The 23,223-nt window shown below is 42.3% G+C and overlaps 1 protein-coding gene across 2 annotated transcripts in view; it reads right to left on the bottom strand.

Annotated features, from left to right (window-relative positions):
• LOC127660842 (serine/threonine-protein phosphatase 4 regulatory subunit 3-like) overlaps positions 1-23,223 on the bottom strand; it is a 49,256-nt gene that overhangs the window by 10,385 nt on the left and 15,648 nt on the right. For both annotated transcript variants that reach the window (XM_052151277.1, XM_052151278.1), the window contains 3 exons: positions 22,921-23,017; positions 22,780-22,815; positions 22,534-22,692 (listed from right to left, as the gene is read on the bottom strand). In XM_052151277.1, coding sequence (XP_052007237.1) covers positions 22,534-22,692; positions 22,780-22,815; positions 22,921-23,017 — 292 coding nt within the window. The remainder of the gene's footprint in view (positions 1-22,533; positions 22,693-22,779; positions 22,816-22,920; positions 23,018-23,223) is intronic.

Here is a 23,223-nt window from a genome sequence, read left to right as displayed (position 1 = left end):
GGGTAGAGTTACATGGGGTAACCTCCTTGTGGTTGCTATAATGTTGTTTGCTCTCGGTGGGGCGCATGGCGAGTTGTACGTGGATGCCACGGTGGATGGCGTGAAGCCTCCACACGTGTTATGTTTTTTGCGGTAACGCGCTCAACAAGCCACGTGATAAGATGTGCGGGTTGACTGTCTATGATGTGAATTTTATGTATAAGAGAAAGTAAATGTATGAACACACAGTTGGCCTGCATAACGTTGCATATAAGCGCTTAAATCCATTTGTGGCAAGTGAGACAGAGAGTCTACCTATAAACCTAATGAGTCATTGCAAATGTTGTAAAAGTTTAATGAATCTGGTTGTGTCTCTTATGTAAGGGGGTCGATCATTTATTAGCCTATATTCATACTGTATTTTCACTTACATTAATCTCCACAAATTCCATGGGACGATGCTCATGGAGATGGTACTTCAGGTTTGGAGTGTTCCCTGCATGAGACGACACTTTCTTCCACACACATAAACTAGGTAATAGGGCTGTACCATTATATCAATATGATTATTGCTCTTGATCTTGTAACTGTGATTATTAATGTCGATTAAAATTAGGGATGTCCCGATCCGATCTACGGCATCGGTATCGTGCCGATACTGGCCCAGAATGCAAGATCGGAGATCGGAGGGGAGAAAAAAATATGAGCCGATATCCAGTTAAGCGGCGCAGCTTGTCACGTGATGACAGTAGTAGCCAATTATAGTCGCATGAGTATGAGAGTTAGCTACGGTATCTTACAGAATAGCCATGTCAGCGGTGTGGAATTATTTCAACCTTAAAGAGGAAAAAAGTCCAACGGTCGAATGCAAAATTTGCACTGCAAATGTTTCGAGGGGTGGCAGTGCTGTTGTTCGGTTTAACACCACTAACCAGAGATGGGACCAAGTCACACATGTGCAAGTCTCAAGTAAGTCTCAAGTCTTAACCTTCAAGTCTCAAGTAAGTCCCAAGTATTTTTTTCTTGGGCAAGTCAAGTCACAGGCTGTCAAGTCAAGTCCAAGTCAAGTCACCTTATTATTGTAATTTTACCTGCAGAATCTGATCATAATAAAGTGAAAAGTCAAGATATAAGTAACTGTCAGTAAATTACAATACTCATGTTCAGTAAAATACATCATGGAATCAAACAAAATTGTAACTTCATAAAATTATTTATTTTTCACTTCTGCCAAACAGTGTTTGAAATGTTTTAAATTTTCAACATTGAGTCCATAAAACAAATAACAGCTTAACATCCAACAGACTCCTCTCTGAACACCTCCCTCTCTCTCTCTCTCTCTCAAACACAGTTACATACATTAAACTTTGTTACATTTCTCCTCTCTCTCTCACACACACTCTCTCTCACACACACACTCTCTCACACACACACTCTCTCCCACACACACTCTCTCTCCCACACACACTCTCTCTCCCACACTCCCACACTCTCTCTCCCACACTCCCACACTCTCTCTCCCACACTCCCTCTCCCACACTCCCTCTCCCACACTCCCTCCCACACTCCCTCCCACACTCCCACACTCACTCTCACACACACTCTCTCTCCCACACTCACTCACTCACTCACACACACAGAGTATATCCATTAGTCATTACCTCTTTTACAAGGTATTGCACCTTGAGGTACCAGTGCGCGTGAACGTCATGGCAACGTACAAAACAAAGTACCTCGTGCGGGAAACACTTAACGTAAATGCGCGTAACTAACGTAAATCAAGCAGGCTAGTATGCAGCATAAGCCACGAAGTGTTGGCGAAATAAAAAATTAATGGACAGATTTTTTTTTTCCAGAAAACTTCTTGCACAAAATAAATTCAAGCACTTTCAAGGACCTGTATCTATGTATGTTTATTTTCAAGAACTTTCCAGGGCCTTGAATTGTATTTTTCAGATTCACAAACTTTCAAGGACCCGTGGGAACCCTGCTATTATTACATTAGCTAACTACCAACTAACCAGATAAAATTAACAAATTGACAAGCACTTACTGGGCAGAATGGCTCTTCAAATGGCGGACTGAAATTGGAGGTTGTCGTCTGGCTGTCCGCGATCTTAACGTTGCATGTCTTGCAAAGCTGTTAGATCTTTTGCCATCTTGATAATAATTTTTGAAGCCGAAGCGATGACCCTCGGTAGCGTTACCCCTCCGGCTGACATGTTGATGTGTTATCTGATCTAAGTGGGCGTGGTGTGCGTAAGGTACGAGAGGGCATGGCTGATGATAGCCTATAGTGTCGTGATCCAGTCATGACAAAACTATTCTCAGCCAGCGCTCCAGCTGGATCAACTTTATTTTTTAAAATAATGTACATATTTTATATTCAAACTGAAAACATGATGTGATTAACACTCAAGTCATTCAAGTCTTCGTGTCTCAAGTCAAGTCCCGAGTCTTTAACTTCCAAGTCCGAGTCAAGTCTCAATATTTATTTTTTGTCGTCAAGTCACAAGTCATAAAAATAGCGACTCGAGTCGACTCGAGTCCAAGTCACCAAGTCCCCATGTCTGCCACTAACTTAATTAAGCATTTGGAAAAACACCACACGGAACAATATCAGGAATTTCTGCAAGCAACGGCTGCAAAGAAGAACAAAACGCCCCGACAGCAGACATTGCTGGAATCAATACAAAGGCAAAATTGATAACGGAGAAACTAGTTCAGTTTATTGTCCTGGACAACCAACCCCTTTCAGTGGTAGAAAATGTGGGGTTTCGATGCTTAATTGAACATCTCGAGCCTCGCTACACTTTGCCCAGTCGGCATTATATAACGGAAAAGGTAATCCCTCAGATGTACAACGAAGTTTGCGATGTCCTCTCCAAACTTTTGGAGAATGTAAGTGCGATTAGTCTCACAACAGACATCTGGAGCTCAGACGCGAGTCCAATGTCCTTGTTGAGTCTGACCGCGCAATGGATAGACTCTGATTTTAGTTTGAAAAAAGCTGTGTTGCATGCGCGAGAGTTTCGTGGCTCACACACGGGATTTTATTATGGCAGCAATTGAGGAGATGTTGCGTGAATGTAAGATTAATAAAAACAAAGTCCAATGTAATTTTAAGGGACAATGCAAAAAACATGAAGGCCATGGATCAACTTGGCGTGGCGAGTTTAGGATGCTTCGCGCACACACTGCAGCTAATTGTACATGAGGGACTGTTGTTGCAGCGCAGTGTAAGTGACGCATTGGCCAATGCGAGAAAAACTGTAGGCCACTTTAAACACTCACCGCTTGCCTATGCACGGTTAGAAGACATCCAAGTGGAGCTAAATATGCAGCCTAAGCGTCTGCAGCAGGACGTCCGAACTAGATGGAACAGCACCCAGTACATGATTGAAAGCCTCATTGCGCAAAAACGGACACTATCTGCATATACAGCTGAATACGACCTGCCAGCCACACTGACAGCAAACCAGTGGGGGCTGTTGGAGAAGGCTTCCACGGTTCTGGCCCCTTTTGAGGAGATGACAAGGGCGGTGAGTGCCTCCTCCGCATCTGTAGCTGATGTCATCCCCGTTGTGTGTGTCCTGAAACGTGTTCTCAGTCGGGAAAACGACTCGGTTACTAACGTAACCTCGGTTCCCTGAAAGGAGGGAACGAGCATTGCGTAAGTAGCTTACGCTATGGGAAAACTCAGTTTCTCGAGAAATATTGAAGTCTTTATGTAAATCGCATTGCAGCTGCACAGCAGACAGTAATGAGCCGAGGCAGCTCGGTCATTGGCTGTGCTGCGGCAACTGCTTTCGAACCAATGGCCAGGCGACTCTGAGCAGCGTGACCAATGGGTGCGCGCCTGGCGTTCAGCGCTCAGAGCCCTCGAAATTAGCATAGCCAGGCTATATAATGGGCACCCGTCATACGAGTTCCTTTAGGTTCAATCGACTGAAGCGAACTGACCAAGCACAAGCACGGCAGCTTACGCAATACTCGTTCCCTCCTCTCAGGGAACCGAGGTTACGTTAGTAACCGAGTCGTTCCCTATCGAGAGGTCTCTCCTATTGCGTAAGTAGCTTACGCTATGGGAACACCATGTAAAGCGCCGTGCGTGCTGACTTCAGCTCTATAAAGCCAGAGGCAGATGCCTGAGCCTTAAAGCAAAGTGATTATTCCACGAGCGGCCAACGGCGAGCTACATAATGGGATAGTATAGAGCGCCCTTCCAAGGTGGTCCATGGTGGGGTGCTCATAGTACAAACACAAGCACATATCTTATGTACTGAGTTTTCAATGTGCTGATATGCATAAAAAATCCTTTAAGTCAGTCAGAGACGGACCTTATAAGGGAGGAGATAATGCTCAGCATATACATACTCCAGTCCATTCTACAGTCAGGCTGATAGAATGTTGGAATGCAATGAGGGGACCTGTAGGTTATAAAACCTGATAAATGTAGAAGCGAGGCCCAGCCATCGCCGCACAAATATCTTAAATGGGTATCCCACTCGACCAAGCCCACGAGGAGGCCATGCTCCTCGTAGAGTGAGCTCTGATGCCTAAGGGGCATTGAAGGCCCTTGGCTTCATAAGCTAAGCTATAGCATCCACTATCTAGCGCAATATTCTTTGCTTTGAGACTGCTTGAGACCTTTAGTGCGGCCGCCAAACATCACGAATAATTGTTCCGTCTGTCTGAACAGGGCAGAGCGTTCCAAATATACTCTGAGCGCCCTGGCGGGGCAGAGTAAATTAAGCGTCAGCTTTAGTCTGCTGGGGGCGATAAGCTGCCAGAGATATCACCTGTGCTCTGAAGGGTGTGGAGAGCACTTTAGGAATATACCCGTGCTTTGGCCTAAGGACAACTCTGCAGTCGTTAGGTCCAAATTCCAGGCAAGCAGCTTGATGACAGCACATGCAGGTCGGCCACTCTCTTGACTGAAGCGGCGCCAGCAAGAGTGCAGTGTTGCTGTTTAAGGTGCACGGTTAGGAGAGGTTCTAGCGGGGCACTCTTGAGTGCGTCCAGGACCGTGGCCAGGTCCCAGATCGGCACCGAGGGGGGGCGAGGAGGGTTCATCCTCCTAGCGCCTCTTAGGAAACGAATGATTAGATCGTTTTTCCCTAATGAATGTCCTTTATCAGGATTGTGCGATGCCGCGGTGGCAGCCACATAGACTTTGAGCGTGGAGGGTGTGCTCTTGGTATCACACCAGTCACTGAACACTTTCCACTTTTGGGCATATAAGCGCCTCGTAGAGGGTGCTCGCGCCTCAATGATGGTTCTCAAAACTCCACTGGGGAGGTTCTCGGGAACCCGTTGAGGGGCCATGCATGGAGGGCCCTCCATAGAGTGCAGGGAGCTCAACCTAAGTCCACCCTGGCGATTTATATACGAAACTACCGTCATGTTGTCCGTTCGGACCAGGGCGTGTTAGATTTTCAGGTGCGGAAGCAGGGCTCTGAGAGCCAAGGCGACCGCCTTCATTCCAGACAGTTTATATGTAGAGCTTTTCGGGTTTGACCAAAAGCGGGAGACAGGCCTGCCCTCGTAAAGGGCCCCCATCATATTTTGGAGGCATCCGTCATGATCATTTTTCTCCGCGTGTTCACGCCCAGACTCACGCCGGTTTGATACCAGTTGATGGCTTTCCAGAGCGTCAGGGCTTTTATACAGCCGTGATTAGCTCTAATCAAAAAGTGGCCCGAGCCCGCAGCGTGAGTGGGGACACGGCTCTTGAGCCAGCTGGAGAGGGCGCATGTGCAACAATCCTAGCTGGAGTACAGCTGATGCGAGGCCATGAGACCGAGCATTCTTTGAAATCGTTTGACGAGGCGCGCACGCCCTTTCTGAATGATGTTGCAAAGGCGTCGAATAGAAGCGTCGCGCTCTGATGAGCGCGCTGTCATCTGCACTGAGTCTAGCACTATTCCCAGAAGAGATATTCTGGCTGGGGTATATGCAGCTCTTTGCAAAATTGATTCTCAGACCCAGGCATTCTAGATGGCTGATAATCCAAGATCTGTGCGTCGTTAACTGACCCTCTGATTGTGCTATGATTAGCCAATCGTCGAGGTAATTCAGTATTCGCACTCCCGCTGTCTCAGGGGAAAGTGCAGCGTCCATACATTTCAGTGAATGTGCGGGGGCCAATGATAGGCGAATGGTAGTACTGTGTACTGGTATGACTGTCCCTCGAGCGAATCTCAGAAAAGGCCTGTGATGAGGCTATCGAATGTGAAAGTAAGCGTCTTTCAAATCCACTGATAGAAACCAACCCCGAGGCGAACTTGCGCGAGGATATGTTTGGTTGTTAACATTCTGAGCGAGCGAATCATAAAAGCTTTGTTCAGATGTCTGAGATCTAGGATGGAGCGGAGGCCACCGTCCTTTTCGGAGACGAAAATAGCGGCTGTAAAAACCTGCCTCAGCTCATAGAGGGAGGAACAGTTTCTATAAGCCCTTCTCTATCAGTTCGAGCACCTCGGTGCAGTAGAACATGTGACACATCTTTCCTCACTTTAGGTCTCAACCACGGCTGAAAAGCGGGGTGGTCTCTAGCGAATTGAAGTGAGTAACCATGTTTTATTATGTTCAAAACCCATTTTGGCATGTCGGGATTTTTCCCAGGCTTTTGCTCGCACAGATATGGGCTGAATGTTGGCTGAGAGTGTCGCAGTGGCGTATGGGCCCCACCGGCAAATTGCCTTGTGCTAACACTGAGTTTACAGCTCCCAGAAGCGCGGTGCGCTGAGCAGCTGTGTTGAGTGCGAGTGCAGGGGTGCGTGTGAGATTACAGGCACGCGCGCTATCTCCGTAATGCTGCGTGAGCTGGAGAAATGTTTGAAACTGTATAGACAGTGTTTACAGGTGGGGATGCATACATTGTAATAGGCGCAGCGGCACTTTCATAACGCTTCCGCTCTTAGCGGGGAGTTTCTTAACTCGTAGCGTCACATCTGTGATGCTCGCGACATGAGCCAGAGAATTGTTTGAAACTGTATGGGCAGCGCTTATGGGTGGGGGTGCATATACTGTAGTAGACGCAGCGCCACTTACATAAAGCCTCCGCTTCATGGCGAGGTGTTTTGGTCATGCATACAGTGTTTGTAACTGTGGGAGTCGCACTTTAGTGTGGACACGTGACCCCTTAGTGACACAGGCAGAAAATGTGCTAACACTGAGCTTACAGCTCTCAGAAGCGTGAGCGCTGAGCAGCTTTGTTGAGTGCAGGAGTGCGTGTGAGATTACAGGCACGCGCTATCTCCGTAATGCTTCGCAGCAAGAGCGGAGAAATGTTTGAAAGCGACAGTGTTTACTGGTGGGGGTGCATACATTGTAATAGGCGCAGCGCCACTTCCATAAAGCTTCCGGCTCTTAGCGTTTCTTGGTTCGTGGCGTCGCATCTGTGATGCTTGCGGCGTGAGCCAGAGATCTGTTTGGAACTGTATGGGCAGGCTTATGGGTGGGGGTGCATCTACTGTGGTAGGCACGGCGCCACTTTCATAAAGCCTTCCGCTAGCGGCGGGGTTTTTGGCCATGCATACAGTGTTTGTGTGTAGGGGTGCATGCAGGACAGCAGGCACGCGGCGCTACATTTATAGTATTTCCGCTTTTACTGGGGAAGTGTTTATAACTGTGGGAACAGTGCTTGTGTGTAGTGGTGCATACATGACAATAGGCACACGATCTACATTTATGGGAGCGTCCAGCTCGAGCTGGGAAAGTATTCGGCACTGTTTGGACAGTATTGATATGTGGGAGTCGCGCTTTAGTGTGGACACGTGACCCCTTAGTGACACAGGCAGAAAATGACTCTTGTGATTTCTGTGTGTTGCCGTTAAAACGGCATTTGATTGCAGGTGAGCGAGTTCTGTGACTGGCCCATTGACTGCTGTACAGACATTTCCAGCCGCCTGTAAGGGGACTGGGTAATGTTTTACACGTTTTGCTCGCTGCAGTGAAGCGTTCAGCGAACTCTCTTACCGTGCTGGTGCCCGTGCCCGCTAATGTCGACGGATGCAGCGCCAATTGGAAAGGCTGTCATCCTTTTCACCGTCGTCCCCTGGCGTGCCGAACGAGATGAGACCCACCGCTCTGTTGGAGGGGTGCTGGTCCGTCTGCATGAATTGGACTGGCAGCGGGGAGTTCTCGGGTGGTGGTGAAGCACGCAGGGACTGGCCCGGCGTGACGTCACTGAAGTCCGCGTGCTCTGGCGGCCTCCGTGAGCGGTGCTTTTTTCTTGCGCGGCTCGACCAGAGGGGACAGCAGCACGGTGGTAGCAGGCTCGTTCGCGCCGAAGCGGCGAAGCGAGCGTGCGGCTCGTTGAGGCCCAGGGAGTCACATTCGGGGCATCCGCCTCGAGTGAAAGCAGCTTCTGCGTGGTCAGGTCCCAGGCAGCGAGTGCAGATAATGTGATGGTCCCTGTCAGGAAGAAGGCCTCTGCCGCGGCGCAGGTCGAAGGCATTTGGAACAACGCCTCGAATTTGCTCTTTTCCTAAATACAAAAAGTGTCGCAAAGGCGAACACTTGCAAAGTAACTTAGTAAAAGGATATAGCGATCTTGCGCCGGATGGCGTAGCAGAAGGCTCGAAGGCGGCTGAAGGCGCCGGCGTCCTCTTAGCAGTCCTGCTGTAGGCTTGTCAGCGGCAGGCGAAAGACTCCAACAATCCGGAGGATCCAGCGAAGAGGAGGTCTTCGCTGAAGGAGATTAAATCTAAAGGAACTTCGTATGACCGGGTGCCCATTATATAGCCTGGCTATGCTAATTTCGGCGGGCTCTGAGCGCGCGAACGCGAGGCACGCGGCCATTGGTCACGCGTTCAGAGTCGCCCCGTCATTGGTTTGAGCAGTTGCCGCAGCACAGCCAATGACCGAGCTGCCTCGCTCATTACTGTCTGCTGTGCAGCTGCAATGCGTTTTACATAAAGACTTCAATATTTCTCGAGAAACGGAGTTTTCCCATAGCGTAAGCTACTTACGCAATAGGAGAGACCTCTCGATAGGGAACGAGGATGATCAGGGGATTAAGACAATGAAAAGTACCCTCCTTGACGCAGTCAACAGACGATTTAATGACGTGGAATCTGAGCCATTGTACTTGGTTGCTACTCTGCTGGATCCACGTTACAAAGACAGGTAAGGGAATTTCTGTTAACTTTATTTAGTGTGTGTGTGTGTGTGTGTGTGTGTGTGTGTGTGTGTGTGTGTGTGTGTGTGAGAGGGAAACAAATCCCTCATACCTGTGTGTGTGTGTGTGTGTGTGTGTGTGTGAGAGAGACAGAGATAGAGTAACAAATCCCTCATACCTCTGTATGGAATTTGCACTACCATTTCATTATTTTCACGTCAAGTACTGTATAAGTCTTCCAAGCAGACAAATAACTTGATATTAAGGAAATACTAGACTATTAATATTTTATATATTTTATCATACCAGGTACTTCACAAATGCAGACACTTTGAGACTTGGAAAGGAAGCATTACTGGCGGAGGTAGGAAAGATGGAGGAAGTGTTGAAGACTACATCTGAAACTACAGCCTCTGAGCCAGCAGACAAAACTCCACGGATGGAGGCGTTAGGCACAAGTACCAGCAGCCTTGGCAGCATCTTTAATGAAATCCTGGAGGAGAGCCAAGTATTACCTGTTCCAAAGAAAACCACAAGTGCACAAATTCAAGTGGAGACCTACCTAAGTGAGGCAAATATTCCACGGTCGGACAATCCCTTACTTTTATTTTTATAATTGTTAATAAAGCAGCTAGGTCAGTAAGTTTGTTAAGGTTTAAACTGTTTAAGGTTAGGGTAAGGTTTAAACTGTTTAAGGTTAGGGTAAGGTTTAAACTGTGTTAATGTTATGTTATATTTATGTTATACATATTTATGTCTTTCAGTGCCTTTGTTATTACTGTGATTTGCACATAGCTGCACTGTGAGGGATAGTTTTGTATTTATTTGGTTATTTACAATGTAGAATGCTGCTGTTTAAATTGTTTTAACTTTAAACCTGTTGGTAGCTAGCTAGCTTTAAGTACTGAAGTACCTGTATTTTGTTTTATTTATATATTTTTTATTTTTTTTGTAGTGTTTGAATAAAGGGTGGCAATCTTTCATAATCAACTGTTGTTGTGGACTATATACTGGAGGTATATTTTAGGTGGCTAATTGAGAAAAGTGCTATATATTTTATTAGTTTAAGAATAAAATAAAAATATCGGATTGATATCGGTATCGGCAAAAGCCAAAGCTGCGGCATCGGAAGTGAAAAAGTGGTATCGGGACATCCCTAATTAAAATGTTAAATTACGGTGATGTCACAAAGCAAGCAACCGTGTGGTTCTTCAGAGTAGCAGATTTCAATGGTGCATATGAGCTGCGCTCCAGTTTCATTTAAGCATTATATTTTACTGACAGCTGATTTAAATAGACCAAGTTACTGTGTTCAGTAAGACCTTTGGTGGCTAGACAGGGGACCATTCATCCCGTTAGATCTTCAATGGTGATCTCGTTTATGTAAGATCATCATTAGTTCATTTTTGGCCTTGGTGATTGCACTTTGTACATTAAAAACAGTCATTTGCGATCAAAGTTTTTGCGATTCATGAAAATGTTAAATCTATCAATACCAGCTGCGTGGCAAATGGGTCTACTAAGAGCTGACACAATAACCATAATGGTGATTCCTGACATATGCTATTCATGCCATATTCTTTATGCTGGCTACACCTCCAATAAACACTTTCTGAATTAATTATTTAGTTAAGCTGAATTATTTTATTGCTATTTTGTACAAATCAAATTCACACTGGCCTACTTATTAACATGATGTTATTACATTTGTTATAAATTGTACACAGAAATCGAGCAACGGGACAAACTCTCCCAATACAATGACCGCTGTCACTCACTGCAGGTTTACACTGATACCTTCATTTCGACGCAAGCGCAGCACAATGTCCTGCACTCTCACGAAGGTTCTCATTAAAAACAAAACTGTCTAATCAGCATAACAACTGTATTATTTACACCGCGTCTGTGCTTTGATTAGAACAGGAGCGTTTTATTTTTGTTGTGTTGCTCATTTGCAGTGTATTTAACATCTAAGTTCAAAGTGAGCGGTACAATATGCAATGAATCCAAAATAATTACAAAGTGCTTTTCGCTCTTGTTCTAGAGTTTCTTTTCAAGTGTCAGGTGATGTTTCTTCAGTATTAATTTTCATGTGCTGCAAGAACCAAGCAATCATCTGGGCATTCAGATTATTTAAAACTTGCAGGTTAGTATCAGTTGGCATTAAACATAGGACTAATCGAAGCGGCTCTGATTGGCAATTTCATTGCTCAACGGAAATGTTAGTGATTGGTTAGAATACTCAATCACTGCAAAAACACTTTGTAAATAGAAACCATTTACGCAACAGGAGCAGACTTAAATTGAACGCTGTAATCGTCAATTTTCACAATTACATAATCGTGGCAGCCGTAAATCGCGATTACTTTTTCGATTAATTGTGCAGCCCTACTAGGTAACCATCATCAGCATTTAAAAAACCCCAAAGATTTCCCACACTGCGGACTAAAACTACTAGAGTGGAGCAGATATTCAATGATTATCACATAAAGTTTATGATGCTGAACTGTCTCTTAATTTAAGTAATATTTATAATGAAAACTTTGATTTCTTTACTTGGATTACCAAAAAATAAAATAAATACAATTCCTTGATATTCAGACAATTTAAATGTCAAAGGTATGACCAGCTATGTGACTCCTTCACATGATAAACATGCCATCACTGTGACACACTTCACAGGATCAGTTCTGCCTTTGTTCACACAGACAAATATTACCAGGGTCTAATTTTTCCAGAAAATTCCAGGAATCAAAGCCCAGTGTGAATGCAGTATTAGAGAATAAATACAACATAATAATATACAATACTAAGAAAACAAAAATAAAGTAGTATTAGTGTGCAACAAATTGTTTAGGGATGTATCAGGATGGATGATTAGTTCAACAACCGACCATTTGACGAGTACGGTCAACTAGTCCTGTGAATTTGTGACTGTGTTTTGGCTTGCTGACAGTGTGATGTGCTTTAGCACGTAGTGCTAAGTAACAATAACCGATACCATTAGCTCATTAAACTACAACTCCAACTAACTATTAGTTGATTATTGTATTTATCTGATAAATATTTTTTTTTATTAAAATGTATTTATTAAACAATAAAAGATAGTTTGATTATATTCCACACATTGCTTATATTGCCGTTTTCATTCCGAAACCCATTAAAAAAATTAAATAAAACCGCAACAAAAAAAAAAGAATTTAAAACCTATAACCAGTTTAAGACCCATTTTTAATTATAAATCATAATAAATTGTATACTATACAGAGCACAAAAATGAAGATATTATGCAAATATAACTTTCATTGTTTGTGCATGTAATAGGCAAATGAACATCTATATTGCTGTAATTTTCTCCACGAACATTAAGTTTAAGATTAACAAATAAGTCAATTTAACCCTTTATGATCTAAAGGTGTTTTTGAAAATTTCCTATTTAAGTGGCAAACCCAAAATTATAGGTTTATAACACTATGAAAAAACAATTAGTGGGTCAATTGTTTGGTATCATTTTAAAGAAAACTTTTAAATTTTTTAATGATATAGTTTATGATAAAATTATGAGACTCTCAGCCCAAGAAAATGCTGAAAAAAAAAAAAAAAAGAGCCAAAAAAATGTACTTTTTTCCCCTTGTGGCAGAACGACCCGCCCCTCCCTCTCGTTATCGTCGCCCCGCCTCTGAGGGCCATCCTTCAGCCAGGCTCATAACTGGAGTTGGGCAGGAGAGTGAGAAGGTGTGCATAATAATAAGCCACGTTCTGACAGTGGTGGATGAAGCACACCTGATGTGAATGATGCTTCCTCACCGCTGTTTTTAAAATGCACCTCTTCTCGGAAAGCTGGCTTCAAATCTCCATGTGCGCACACATTGGCATGCTCGCACGCCCAGGACCAGAGCGGGGATGGTTCGGCCGAATTAGATGCATCACCGGACCCACTTCTAGGATCACCCACGTGAGTTAGATGTGTCGATGGGTGAGAACAGCACGCTAGAGGCTGGGTCGCATTCCCTTCTCACCTGCCGCAGGGCCTGGAAAGACAAGCTGCCATGGATGCCGCCACTCCACGCTCTACAGACAAATGAGGGGAGTGTGTGCGGCTGTGGGACCCCACTCATGTCTGGGCCATTCTACGGACACTTCACTCCAGTTCACAGAACCCCATCTCACTGCCAGGATGCCAGATTTCCCCTTTAGTTTGAACACCCTCCCCCGGACACTTTAATTTCTCCTTTTATGGACATTTTAAGTTTATTATTATTTTCCAATGAATGGCTCTTCGAGGCTTGACACCACATCCACTGTCTGTCTCTTGCTCACCTTTCCACACTTATTATTCTGAATTGACATACCTCAGGGTGTAAATAAGGTGGCTCCGGAAAACTGTTTTTGTTTTGTTCCTAATAATGTCACCTGTAACTATTTCACACCTGTAAAACTTTGTGTTGGTACGACAAACCAATCAAAAGTTATTTATCTTATTGTCCAAAAACGTCTTCAAAGAGTCCAAAAGCCTCACCAAACAAATAAAACATAAGAACTATTTACACATGCCAATAGAACAATGACTAAATGTATGCTATCATTTCCAAAGCATACAGACAGGTCTGATTCAGTTCCATTCTGTCACTTGAGTCAGAGTCTGTCATGTACTTGGCGCCATCTCCTGCTGGCCATATGTAATTAGAATGAACAATCCTCTCTGCCCATATTTGGATGACTTCCACCTCAGGTTGCAGTGATCTGAATCCTAATACGATTGGTTTAGCGTTCCACGATGCTGGACAACGTACCACATAATTTCTGATAATGTCATCTGATCTAGGAAAGCTAACGGGTATTTAGCCAGAGTGTACATGTGCTGTGTGCACATTAGGGCTGAAACGATTAGTCGACGTTATCAACAACGTCGACAATAAAAAATCGTCGACAAAAAATTTAATTGTCGAATAGTCGTTTGATCTCATTTAACGTAACATGAAATCACATTAAACGATGACGCGTGAGAGCAGCACTGCAGTTCGCGCCTGATTGGGCAGAGGAAGAATTACACAGATGACAGATCAGATGCACACTAAACTTTACAAACAGCGTCAGGAGATGTAGATCTCAAAGTACAAGGGAATTATACAAAAATACCAAATAAGTAAATTCAGAAGAACTCTCGTTGAGGAATAAGTGGAGTATGAGCTGTTTTAAGGAAAACCCTGGTTTTACATCTTAAATCCAGTTTTAATGCGTTATAGCTTTATTAAAGTTCAAATAATACAGAAGCAGGTCATGTAATTAATTACAAACTCCAAAACTGGCATTTCTCTGTGTGGTCAGCACCTCTTTTATGAGTTGGGCGAATGTCCCGATCTGAGGGGGAGAGATTGAAACTGCACCTGGCTGATGAACACCGACACAGGGATGCTCATCCCTCGACCACGCATGCTTAATGCAGCTAGATTATAACGCGATGGCTCGCAATATTGTTTTTTTATTTTATTATTTGACCTTTATTTAACCAGGATAATCTCTCTGAGATTAGAAATCTCTTTCACAGGAGTGTCCTGGCCAAGAATGGACAGCAGTTACAGTCACAAAATTACAAATCAACAACAAATATAAAATTTCAACACTTAAAACCAGGGGCGTGTCTAGGGGGAGGCTGGGGGAGGCAGTGCCTCCCCTTGGATAAGCTCTGCCTCCCCAGAGAATTTGAGAAATAATCTGTCCATCTGATCAGAGGCGGCGGCAGCCGATTTTGCCGGGGCTTCAGCCCCAAATGTTTTGAGTGTAGCCCCGAATGTATTTTGAATAGTTGACTGACAAATATGAAACCGGACAAAAGCCTATGTAAACCCCCGAAATCATAAGTTGCCTTATTTCATTGTGCTTTGGCTTTGCACATACTGCATACAGCCTGTAAAAATAGATATATTATAGAATAAGTTACTTTGCTGTCGGTAGCCTATGGGCGACTCCGTTTCTTCCTCTCTGTTGAATATGCAGCAGGTAGAGGAGGAGCTTGCACAGTCGTTGACATCAACTAACGTTACTTAGTGGCGCGTTAACGGCAATTAGCAGGAAAGACAGCAAAAATTAAGCAAATGAGGCTTTGGGGATTTTTCCGAAAGAAGTCAGTGGGTAAGAATTCACATTTGTTTTGTCCTTAAAGTCTTAAGATCATCATCTAGCTGGCTTTCACCCACAGTAGGCTAAACCTCAAGAGTTGTAGCCTCTAACCTCCTTGTTTAGATTGACACAGCTTGGTAGCTCCGAGTTAACGCAGTCGCCTCTCACGCCGGAGACCGTGGTTCGAGCCCCATTCGGAGCGTACTTTTCTTGTTTATCAGGTGTTGTTTTCGCTAAGGATAACCAATAAGCATTAACATAAAATGTATGTATGACTTGTTTTGTGATATTAGTTTGTAGGAAATATACACTTTGATTTGATTACATGGTTTTGTAGAGTGTAGCAAAGATGAGCTACAGACTGAGGAGCCAGCAGCAGCTGTGCCAGAATCAGGCATGGAAACTGGTAACAATTAATAAGTCACTTTGCTTTAGAGAAAGTTAAAAGTGAAACATTGTTTATCCCAATGCTCCTAATGAAAGGATTTTGACAGATGAGTTATTCTCACAGAGATGATGAGAATTATATACAGTTCGATGCCATAGTGTGTCAATGAACTTAGACTAAAGTCATTCATGTATTGCTTTAACTAAGGATCTTATACATCATATTGACTATGTCAAAAAATATAAATTATTTATATTCAATATTTTTTTTTACCTCACTTTACTCACTATAATATAACTCTTTTGTGATGACTTTATGTTAATGTACATGAAAATTCAAGAGTCATGATAGATATTAGGGCAATCCCACTGATCTGCTCTTCCCAATACATTTTCTTCAATGGGAAGTGGTTGCTAGTGTGAAAATAAAATTGTCTGGGCTAAGCCCCGGATGTCCTTCAATGCTGGAAACGCCTCTGCATCTGATGATAAATTACAATTTAAAAGTGAATTGTTTTGTGCATATTTTTCCGTCGCTAGCAGATGAGTGAGGTCTTAAGCCTATAGTCTAATAGGGGCCCTGTGCCTATCTCTGGGTTCCTGGCTTAGAAAAAGATATGCACTAAAACAGATTGTGTGTAGTATAGCTTAATTTTACGCCGATTTTTTGTTTATGTTTATGTTGCCCCCCCAAACAAGCCAAATGCCCCCCCCAAACATGATATCCTGGTAACCCCTCTGAATTGCAACCAATTCACATTAAATCACCCCGGAGAACAAGCTCCTTATAATTCAGTGAGGTCAATGTGTGCATCAGAGATGAGATGGCATCGTTATTAGCTGAGGGAGGTCTATAGCAACCAATTACTGTGAGATGTACGGATTTAGAAACAGTGAGGTTTAAAGCTACTAATTCATATTGTTTTACCACTGATTTAGAAATTAATAAGGTAGCTTCAAATCTATCCTTGACATAAATTGCTACCCCCCCTCCTCGTTTTGGCCTATCGGCCCTATAGACAATATAGCCATCGATACCAATAGCTTTATCCGAAACGGTTTTATTAAGCCATGTTTCAGATATTACTATGGATGTCAGCACTGGTATTTTTTACCCAAATACGCACCATATCCAACTTAGGAATCAAGCTTCTCACATTAGTATGAATAAAACCCAAACCCGACCTGGACTTAAAATCAGTGGGAACATTAAAATTTAAGGTATTATCATTATAAGGATATCAACAAGATAAGAATTATAAAACTCCGTCGTCGCACTGTTTTACTTTCATTAACAGATGGAGTCGCTGCATGAGCCGACTTTGTAGAGTCCTCATACACAAAATTTGAAAATATCAACTTCAGTCGACACTCTCTAAAAACATGAATGTTTGTGTATACTCCAACATCAGAACAGTTTATCCTTTTTAAAACTGCAGAGGTGACATAATACGAATCATACCTGTAGCTGAAGTTTTCCAGGTTGGATATCAAAAAGAGTAAAGCCATCAGAGCCACTCGATCAGAAGTTATGTACAGCATTATCAATCTACAGTCCATATGCAGCCACAGAAGTCAAAATGAGGTCTCAAATCTCCAAGGAATGCGCGCCGAAATCCACCGCGCTCCACGCACGTCCGACTCGGTGAGATTAACCGGCCGGGCTGGTGATGATCGACGACAACGATCCTCGGAAAAACTCCCACGAGGTTCACAGAAGCACCGCAAAACAAAAGGCCCGATCCAAGGTCACATCCGAAAAACAGCGATAGAACTTGGATCATTCATAAGAAGGATTGCCAACCCGTGCAGGCATGCCCAGGTTCAGAGGCGCTGATCCGTTATATAAGTGCAGTATCTCAGTCAGGCCGCGGACAAACTCAAGTAAGGTTTGGAGAGCTTGAGTTTAACAACGTGGTGGATATGGTCTTTTTAAAATAAATTTAATATCATAAACTATACCAGAGGTGTGCTGAAATGTATCTATAAATTCACCACTGCAAAAGTAAGACTCAAAAATGCACAGAACGCCAAGACTAATTAGAACTACAGGAGACAAAAACAACGATAGACGTAGCAGCTGCCATCTTGGATTGTATCATAATATATGTCACTGTGCATTTCTTATTCGTGAAAAAATTGGCAATACGCAACTTTATTAACAAGATTTATTTTCTAAAAAAAAAAAATTGTGAGTTTGAGATGGATTGAATTGAACAAAAAGGTGAGAGAGGGTAGTCTTCGCCACACTATACACTGCAACAAAATACGTTTATGATTTGTTTTGGCTTGTTTTCCAATAATACTGCAGAAGAAAAAAAATTGTTATCTAATAATATTAAAATCAAATATTTTAAAATATCTAAAAATCCTTTTTTAAAAAAAAAAAAAAAAGAAAAAAGATCATTCACCTGAGCAGCAGCATATAATATATTTAGACTTGCTTTTAGAGAATAGATCTTGAATATAAGTATATTTAGTCTTTACTGCACTCACAGACATATAACCAAGTGAAAAAAAATACACGTATATACAAAATACACTTATATTCAAGATACATCCTCTTAAAGACAGTCTCTTGTTTTAAGGATTTTTTGACAATTTTAAATGGAAAAAGATAAAAACACTTGATGACAATTACTTTTTGTAGTGGATTTCTTTACTAAATTAAACTTAAGTACTTTTTCCCTTTAATTCTGTGAATGTCATTTAGAGATATTTTTAAAAGATGATTTTGTCCTCTTTATTGTTAGTAAACACGTTTAATACAACCTTTTCAGTTGGGTCACTAGCTGTATAATCGTTGCAATAATCATAGAATAATCCTTCTAATAATCGTTAGATTCATCGATTATCAAAATAATCGTTAGGTGCAGCCCTAGTGCACATAAACAGAGTTTCTGCAAGTATCATCAAATCTAATTTAATGCTTTTTAATGCCATTTTTAATGCCATACATGACCCATGACTAACCACACACACACATATATATAAATAAATAAATGCATATATACGCACACATATACATACATGCATGTATACATATGCATGTGTGTGTGTATATACATATATATATATATATATATATATACACACACTCACCTAAAGGATTATTAGGAACACCATACTAATACTGTGTTTGACCCCTTTCGCCTTCAGAACTGCCTTAATTCTACGTGGCATTGATTCAACAAGGTGCTGAAAGCATTCTTTAGAAATGTTGGCCCATATTGATAGGATAGCATCTTGCAGTTGATGGAGATTTGTGGGATGCACATCCAGGGCACGAAGCTCCCGTTCCCCCACATCCCAAAGATGCTCTATTGGGTTGAGATCTGGTGACTGTGGGGGCCATTTTAGTACAGTGAACTCATTGTCATGTTCAAGAAACCAATTTGAAATGATTCGAGCTTTGTGACATGGTGCATTATCCTGCTGGAAGTAGCCATCAGAGGATGGGTACATAGTGGCCATAAAGGGATGGACATGGTCAGAAACAATGCTCAGGTAGGCCGTGGCATTTAAACGATGCCCAATTGGCACTAAGGGGCCTAAAGTGTGCCAAGAAAACATCCCCCACACCATTACACCACCACCACCAGCCTGCACAGTGGTAACAAGGCATGATGGATCCATGTTCTCATTCTGTTTACACCAAATTCTGACTCTACCATCTGAATGTCTCAACAGAAATCGAGAATCATCAGACCAGGCAACATTTTTCCAGTCTTCAACTGGCCAATTTTGGTGAGCTCTTGCAAATTGTAGCCTCTTTTTCCTATTTGTAGTGGAGATGAGTGGTACCCGGTGGGGTCTTCTGCTGTTGTAGCCCATCCGCCTCAAGGTTGTGCGTGTTGTGGCTTCACAAATGCTTTGCTGCATACCTCGGTTGTAACGAGTGGTTGTTTCAGGCAAAGTTGCTCTTCTATCAGCTTGAATCAGTCGGCCCATTCTCCTCTGACCTCTAGCATCAACAAGGCATTTTCGCCCACAGGACTGCCACATACTGGATGTTTTTCCCTTTTCACACCATTCTTTGTAAACCCTAGAAATGGTTGTGCGTGAAAATCCCAGTAACTGAGCAGATTGTGAAATACTCAGACCGGCCCGTCTGGGACCAACAACCATGCCACGCTCAAAATTGCTTAAATCACCTTTCTTTCCCATTCTGACATTCAGTTTGGAGTTCAGGAGAATGTCTTGACCAGGAATGTCTTGTGATTGGTTGATTAGATAATAGCATTAATGAGAAATTGAACAGGTGTTCCTAATAATCCTTTAGGTGAGTGTGTATATATATATATATATATACATACATACATACATACATACACACACACATACACATACATATATATATGTGTTTGTGATATATAAGACAAAGATAAAGATCCCCCATTTAGCATTAACAGACTGTAGGGGCAAGTGCTGTTAGCGAGCACCTATGAAGGCCGGAACGGTACACGGGGGGGTGGGTAACTTTTTAAGGCTGGAATTTTGCATACATTAAGTTCAAGTGCTATAGAAATTACACACTTTTAACTTTGTGTAAATAAGAGAATTAATCCATGTGCCTTAGTTCGCTCAATTTTAGTTCCAACTCTGACTCAACATTTTTCAATTCATTGCATTTGTCCTTCTATCTCCTCATAGTATTAGATTTTGTAATCATTTGAGCCATGAGTGTGTTAGATTTGTTTTTGGCCTGGTCAGCTAGTTGATCGACATCATTCTGAAGGCTGGCGCACATCTCAATCAACACCTCCCTTTTCTTTTTCAGTTCTTCCAGCTCATCTTCCAAAGCTTTTCTCTTAAGTCCAAGCATGGCACCCTCTCTCTTGCTCCTCTCTTCATCAAGGTAGATCCTTTATATGGTCTGGCTGAGGCTACAGAATCCAGTAGTTCACAATTGTCCTGCATTGTTAATCGCAGAAATCTGTTTATTTTTTAAGTGTGGGGCAAGTCCACATTTTATGTAGCTGGTTTTGTCCTTTCCACAGGTGAAAGATTTGGCTATTTGCGAATCAGGAAACATTCCCTGGAACAACTCAGAAACACCTTAATTTGATGCGTATGAGTGGTGCTGCACCTCTGCCTGCAGTGTCGCATTCGAACCTAACGCTGCTCAACGGTTGATCGATTTTCCTTTGGTAGTGGCTCCGCAGGAAGCAGTTGTGGTGGTAGTTGTGGTGAAGATGTTACTTTGTCGGTCACGGTGAAGTAACTAGAGATAGTTAATTGTTGTCTGCCTTTTACAGCCGATTTGTGGCCATCGGAGTGCATGTGAGATTTAACGGCTCCATGTTGACAACCAACCATGCAAGCAACATGTCCTAAATTCTTCTAGCCACTTTTGCTGGAATTTGCACTTACCCATTTCTTTGCAACTTTACGTTCTCTGTTCTAACTCCTCCAGGTACCAGCCAGGTTACGTCAATTTTGCACCGGCCGGCGTGTTTATCACACCAACGTACATATTTTGCGACAGCAAATCAATAGTTATTAATTGTGAAGGCTATATTCAAAATAAATTGGTAATTTTATTTTTTCAAAACTATCTAAAATATTTAATGCCTGTAGGGATAACATTTAATGCTTTTTAATGCCCCGTGGAAACCCTGATAACCATTACTTGTTATATTTTTGTCTGTAAAACAAATGAGCTTGATTTATTCTACACTTTGAGAACTTTCCAACAACATGGCTGTTTGATCAGTTAAGATGTTTTTACTGATTGGAATAATACGTACAGTGCAAACTTATTAATAAATTATCAAAATGTAATACTTCTAATGCATCTTAAAATTTCAAAGCACTTGTTCAGTTTTGGTTAAAATGCCTACATGCATTGGAAAGTAAAGATTCTAAGCTTTAGGGTTAGGTTTAAAGATACTTATTTTTTGTTGGTCAAGACTGTAGTTACAAATATTTGGTATTTTTTATTTCTCAGCAGGCCGATCAGAGCTTAAATGTTTAAAGGGGTCATGACATGAGGAATACAATTTTCCTTGCTATTTTAACATATAAGAGGCCATTGTACTATAAAAACGTACAAAGAAAAAGAGTATTTCTTAAAACCAAGCTGCAAAAATGTCTCGTTTGTAATTTGTGGAACCTGTGATATCACAAGGACCAAATACATCTGCATATGCACCCTTTGCCCCATCCATCCTAAATTAAATTTCGATTCAATCTTTGAAAATTAATTATTATTAAAGGATGGGGCAGTTAAAACACTTGGATGCGATCGCAAAAACCGTGTGATAGTTTATGGTGCCGACATCCTATTTACACACTGTTGACGTGATGCAACAGCTTGAGGTTGTCTACACCGGGCGCGTCGACACAACCTTTATAAACTGTTTGTGTTTTTGGCAGAAGTAGCGCCACGCGTGCGGCGCAAAATGGAATGGGACATCCGTTTACTGTCGGCGCAATGCTAAGCGCCGCAATTGATGCTTCAATGGTAGACAGCATCATTGATTATAATGGGTTCTATTGCTTTTGACACTAAGTGACTCTCACATCTTCAATGTCTTGGAAGTGAGTTGTGTAAACCCTGACATTTAGTTTTAGAATGTTGTTGAACTGGTTCATTCTCTTCCGATTGGGTTTCAAAAATGGCTCTATTATAGAGCTCTCAATTAGAACAGTGGGCACTTATGTTGAGGTTTTAAAGAGGCATTTATGCCAAAACCAAGCATTTCAAACAGCATGGAAAATTATCATTTATTACTAAATTATAACGGTTTTAATGCAAAAAAAACTTGTCATGGAAGATAATAAAACTATAAAAAGAGCATTTCATGACCCCTTTAAGAGTTGAAGTTTTAGAAACACATCTTTGGACCCCGGTGTTCTGTTGCGCTACACCCATCGTTCATGGGTGTGCGTGCGTTCTTGTGTGCAGTGGTACTCACACAGCGCCAGGAATGTGTGTTTGGAGTTCATGAGTGTGAGGACTCTCCTCAGCAAGTCTTTAGTCATGATGTAGTTCTTGATGTGGTACGTGTGGTGCTCCACACAGAACGTCAGCAGCTCCAGGATCAGAGCCAGGAGTTGTGCTGTCTGGAAGTTATCTGAGAAAGAGAGAGAGCACAAATTCACTCAACAGAGAACATGAATAAAAAAAACACATATGAGCTCTGATGACATGTGAGCTGTACCTGGACAAACATGGTTGACTTTAGCCTCGCTCAAATCTGTGGCACGGGTTAAACAGACACCAGTTAATGAACAGGAACACTGTACAATCATACACTGATCACTTCCTGTAATGTGAATGCAGTGATTTGTGAGCGTCTCACCAGTGTTTTCGTCAGCAGTGTTGGCAAGCAGTGGTGCTGTCAGCACGTGCATACAGTACTTATAGAAGAAACTCAGAAACTCACTCTTTTCAGTTTTCTGAAACATGAACAAAACAAATAATTTAATTCCAGGGCTCAACAATATGGCAAGAATGTTTAGATATTTTTTAGCCTATTGATGATATTCGATATAGAGTATATCTCAATAATTATGTATTTGCTCTGAAATGGCTTAAAAGTATTTTTTTTTTACAATAAGAGGAATGATCATTTCAGCCAAACAAATGTTGTAAAAAAATTCAA

This window comes from Xyrauchen texanus, chromosome 20 (assembly GCF_025860055.1).
Source record: "Xyrauchen texanus isolate HMW12.3.18 chromosome 20, RBS_HiC_50CHRs, whole genome shotgun sequence".
NCBI lineage: Eukaryota > Metazoa > Chordata > Actinopteri > Cypriniformes > Catostomidae > Xyrauchen > Xyrauchen texanus.
This window is presented reverse-complemented; position numbering and strand designations above follow the sequence as displayed.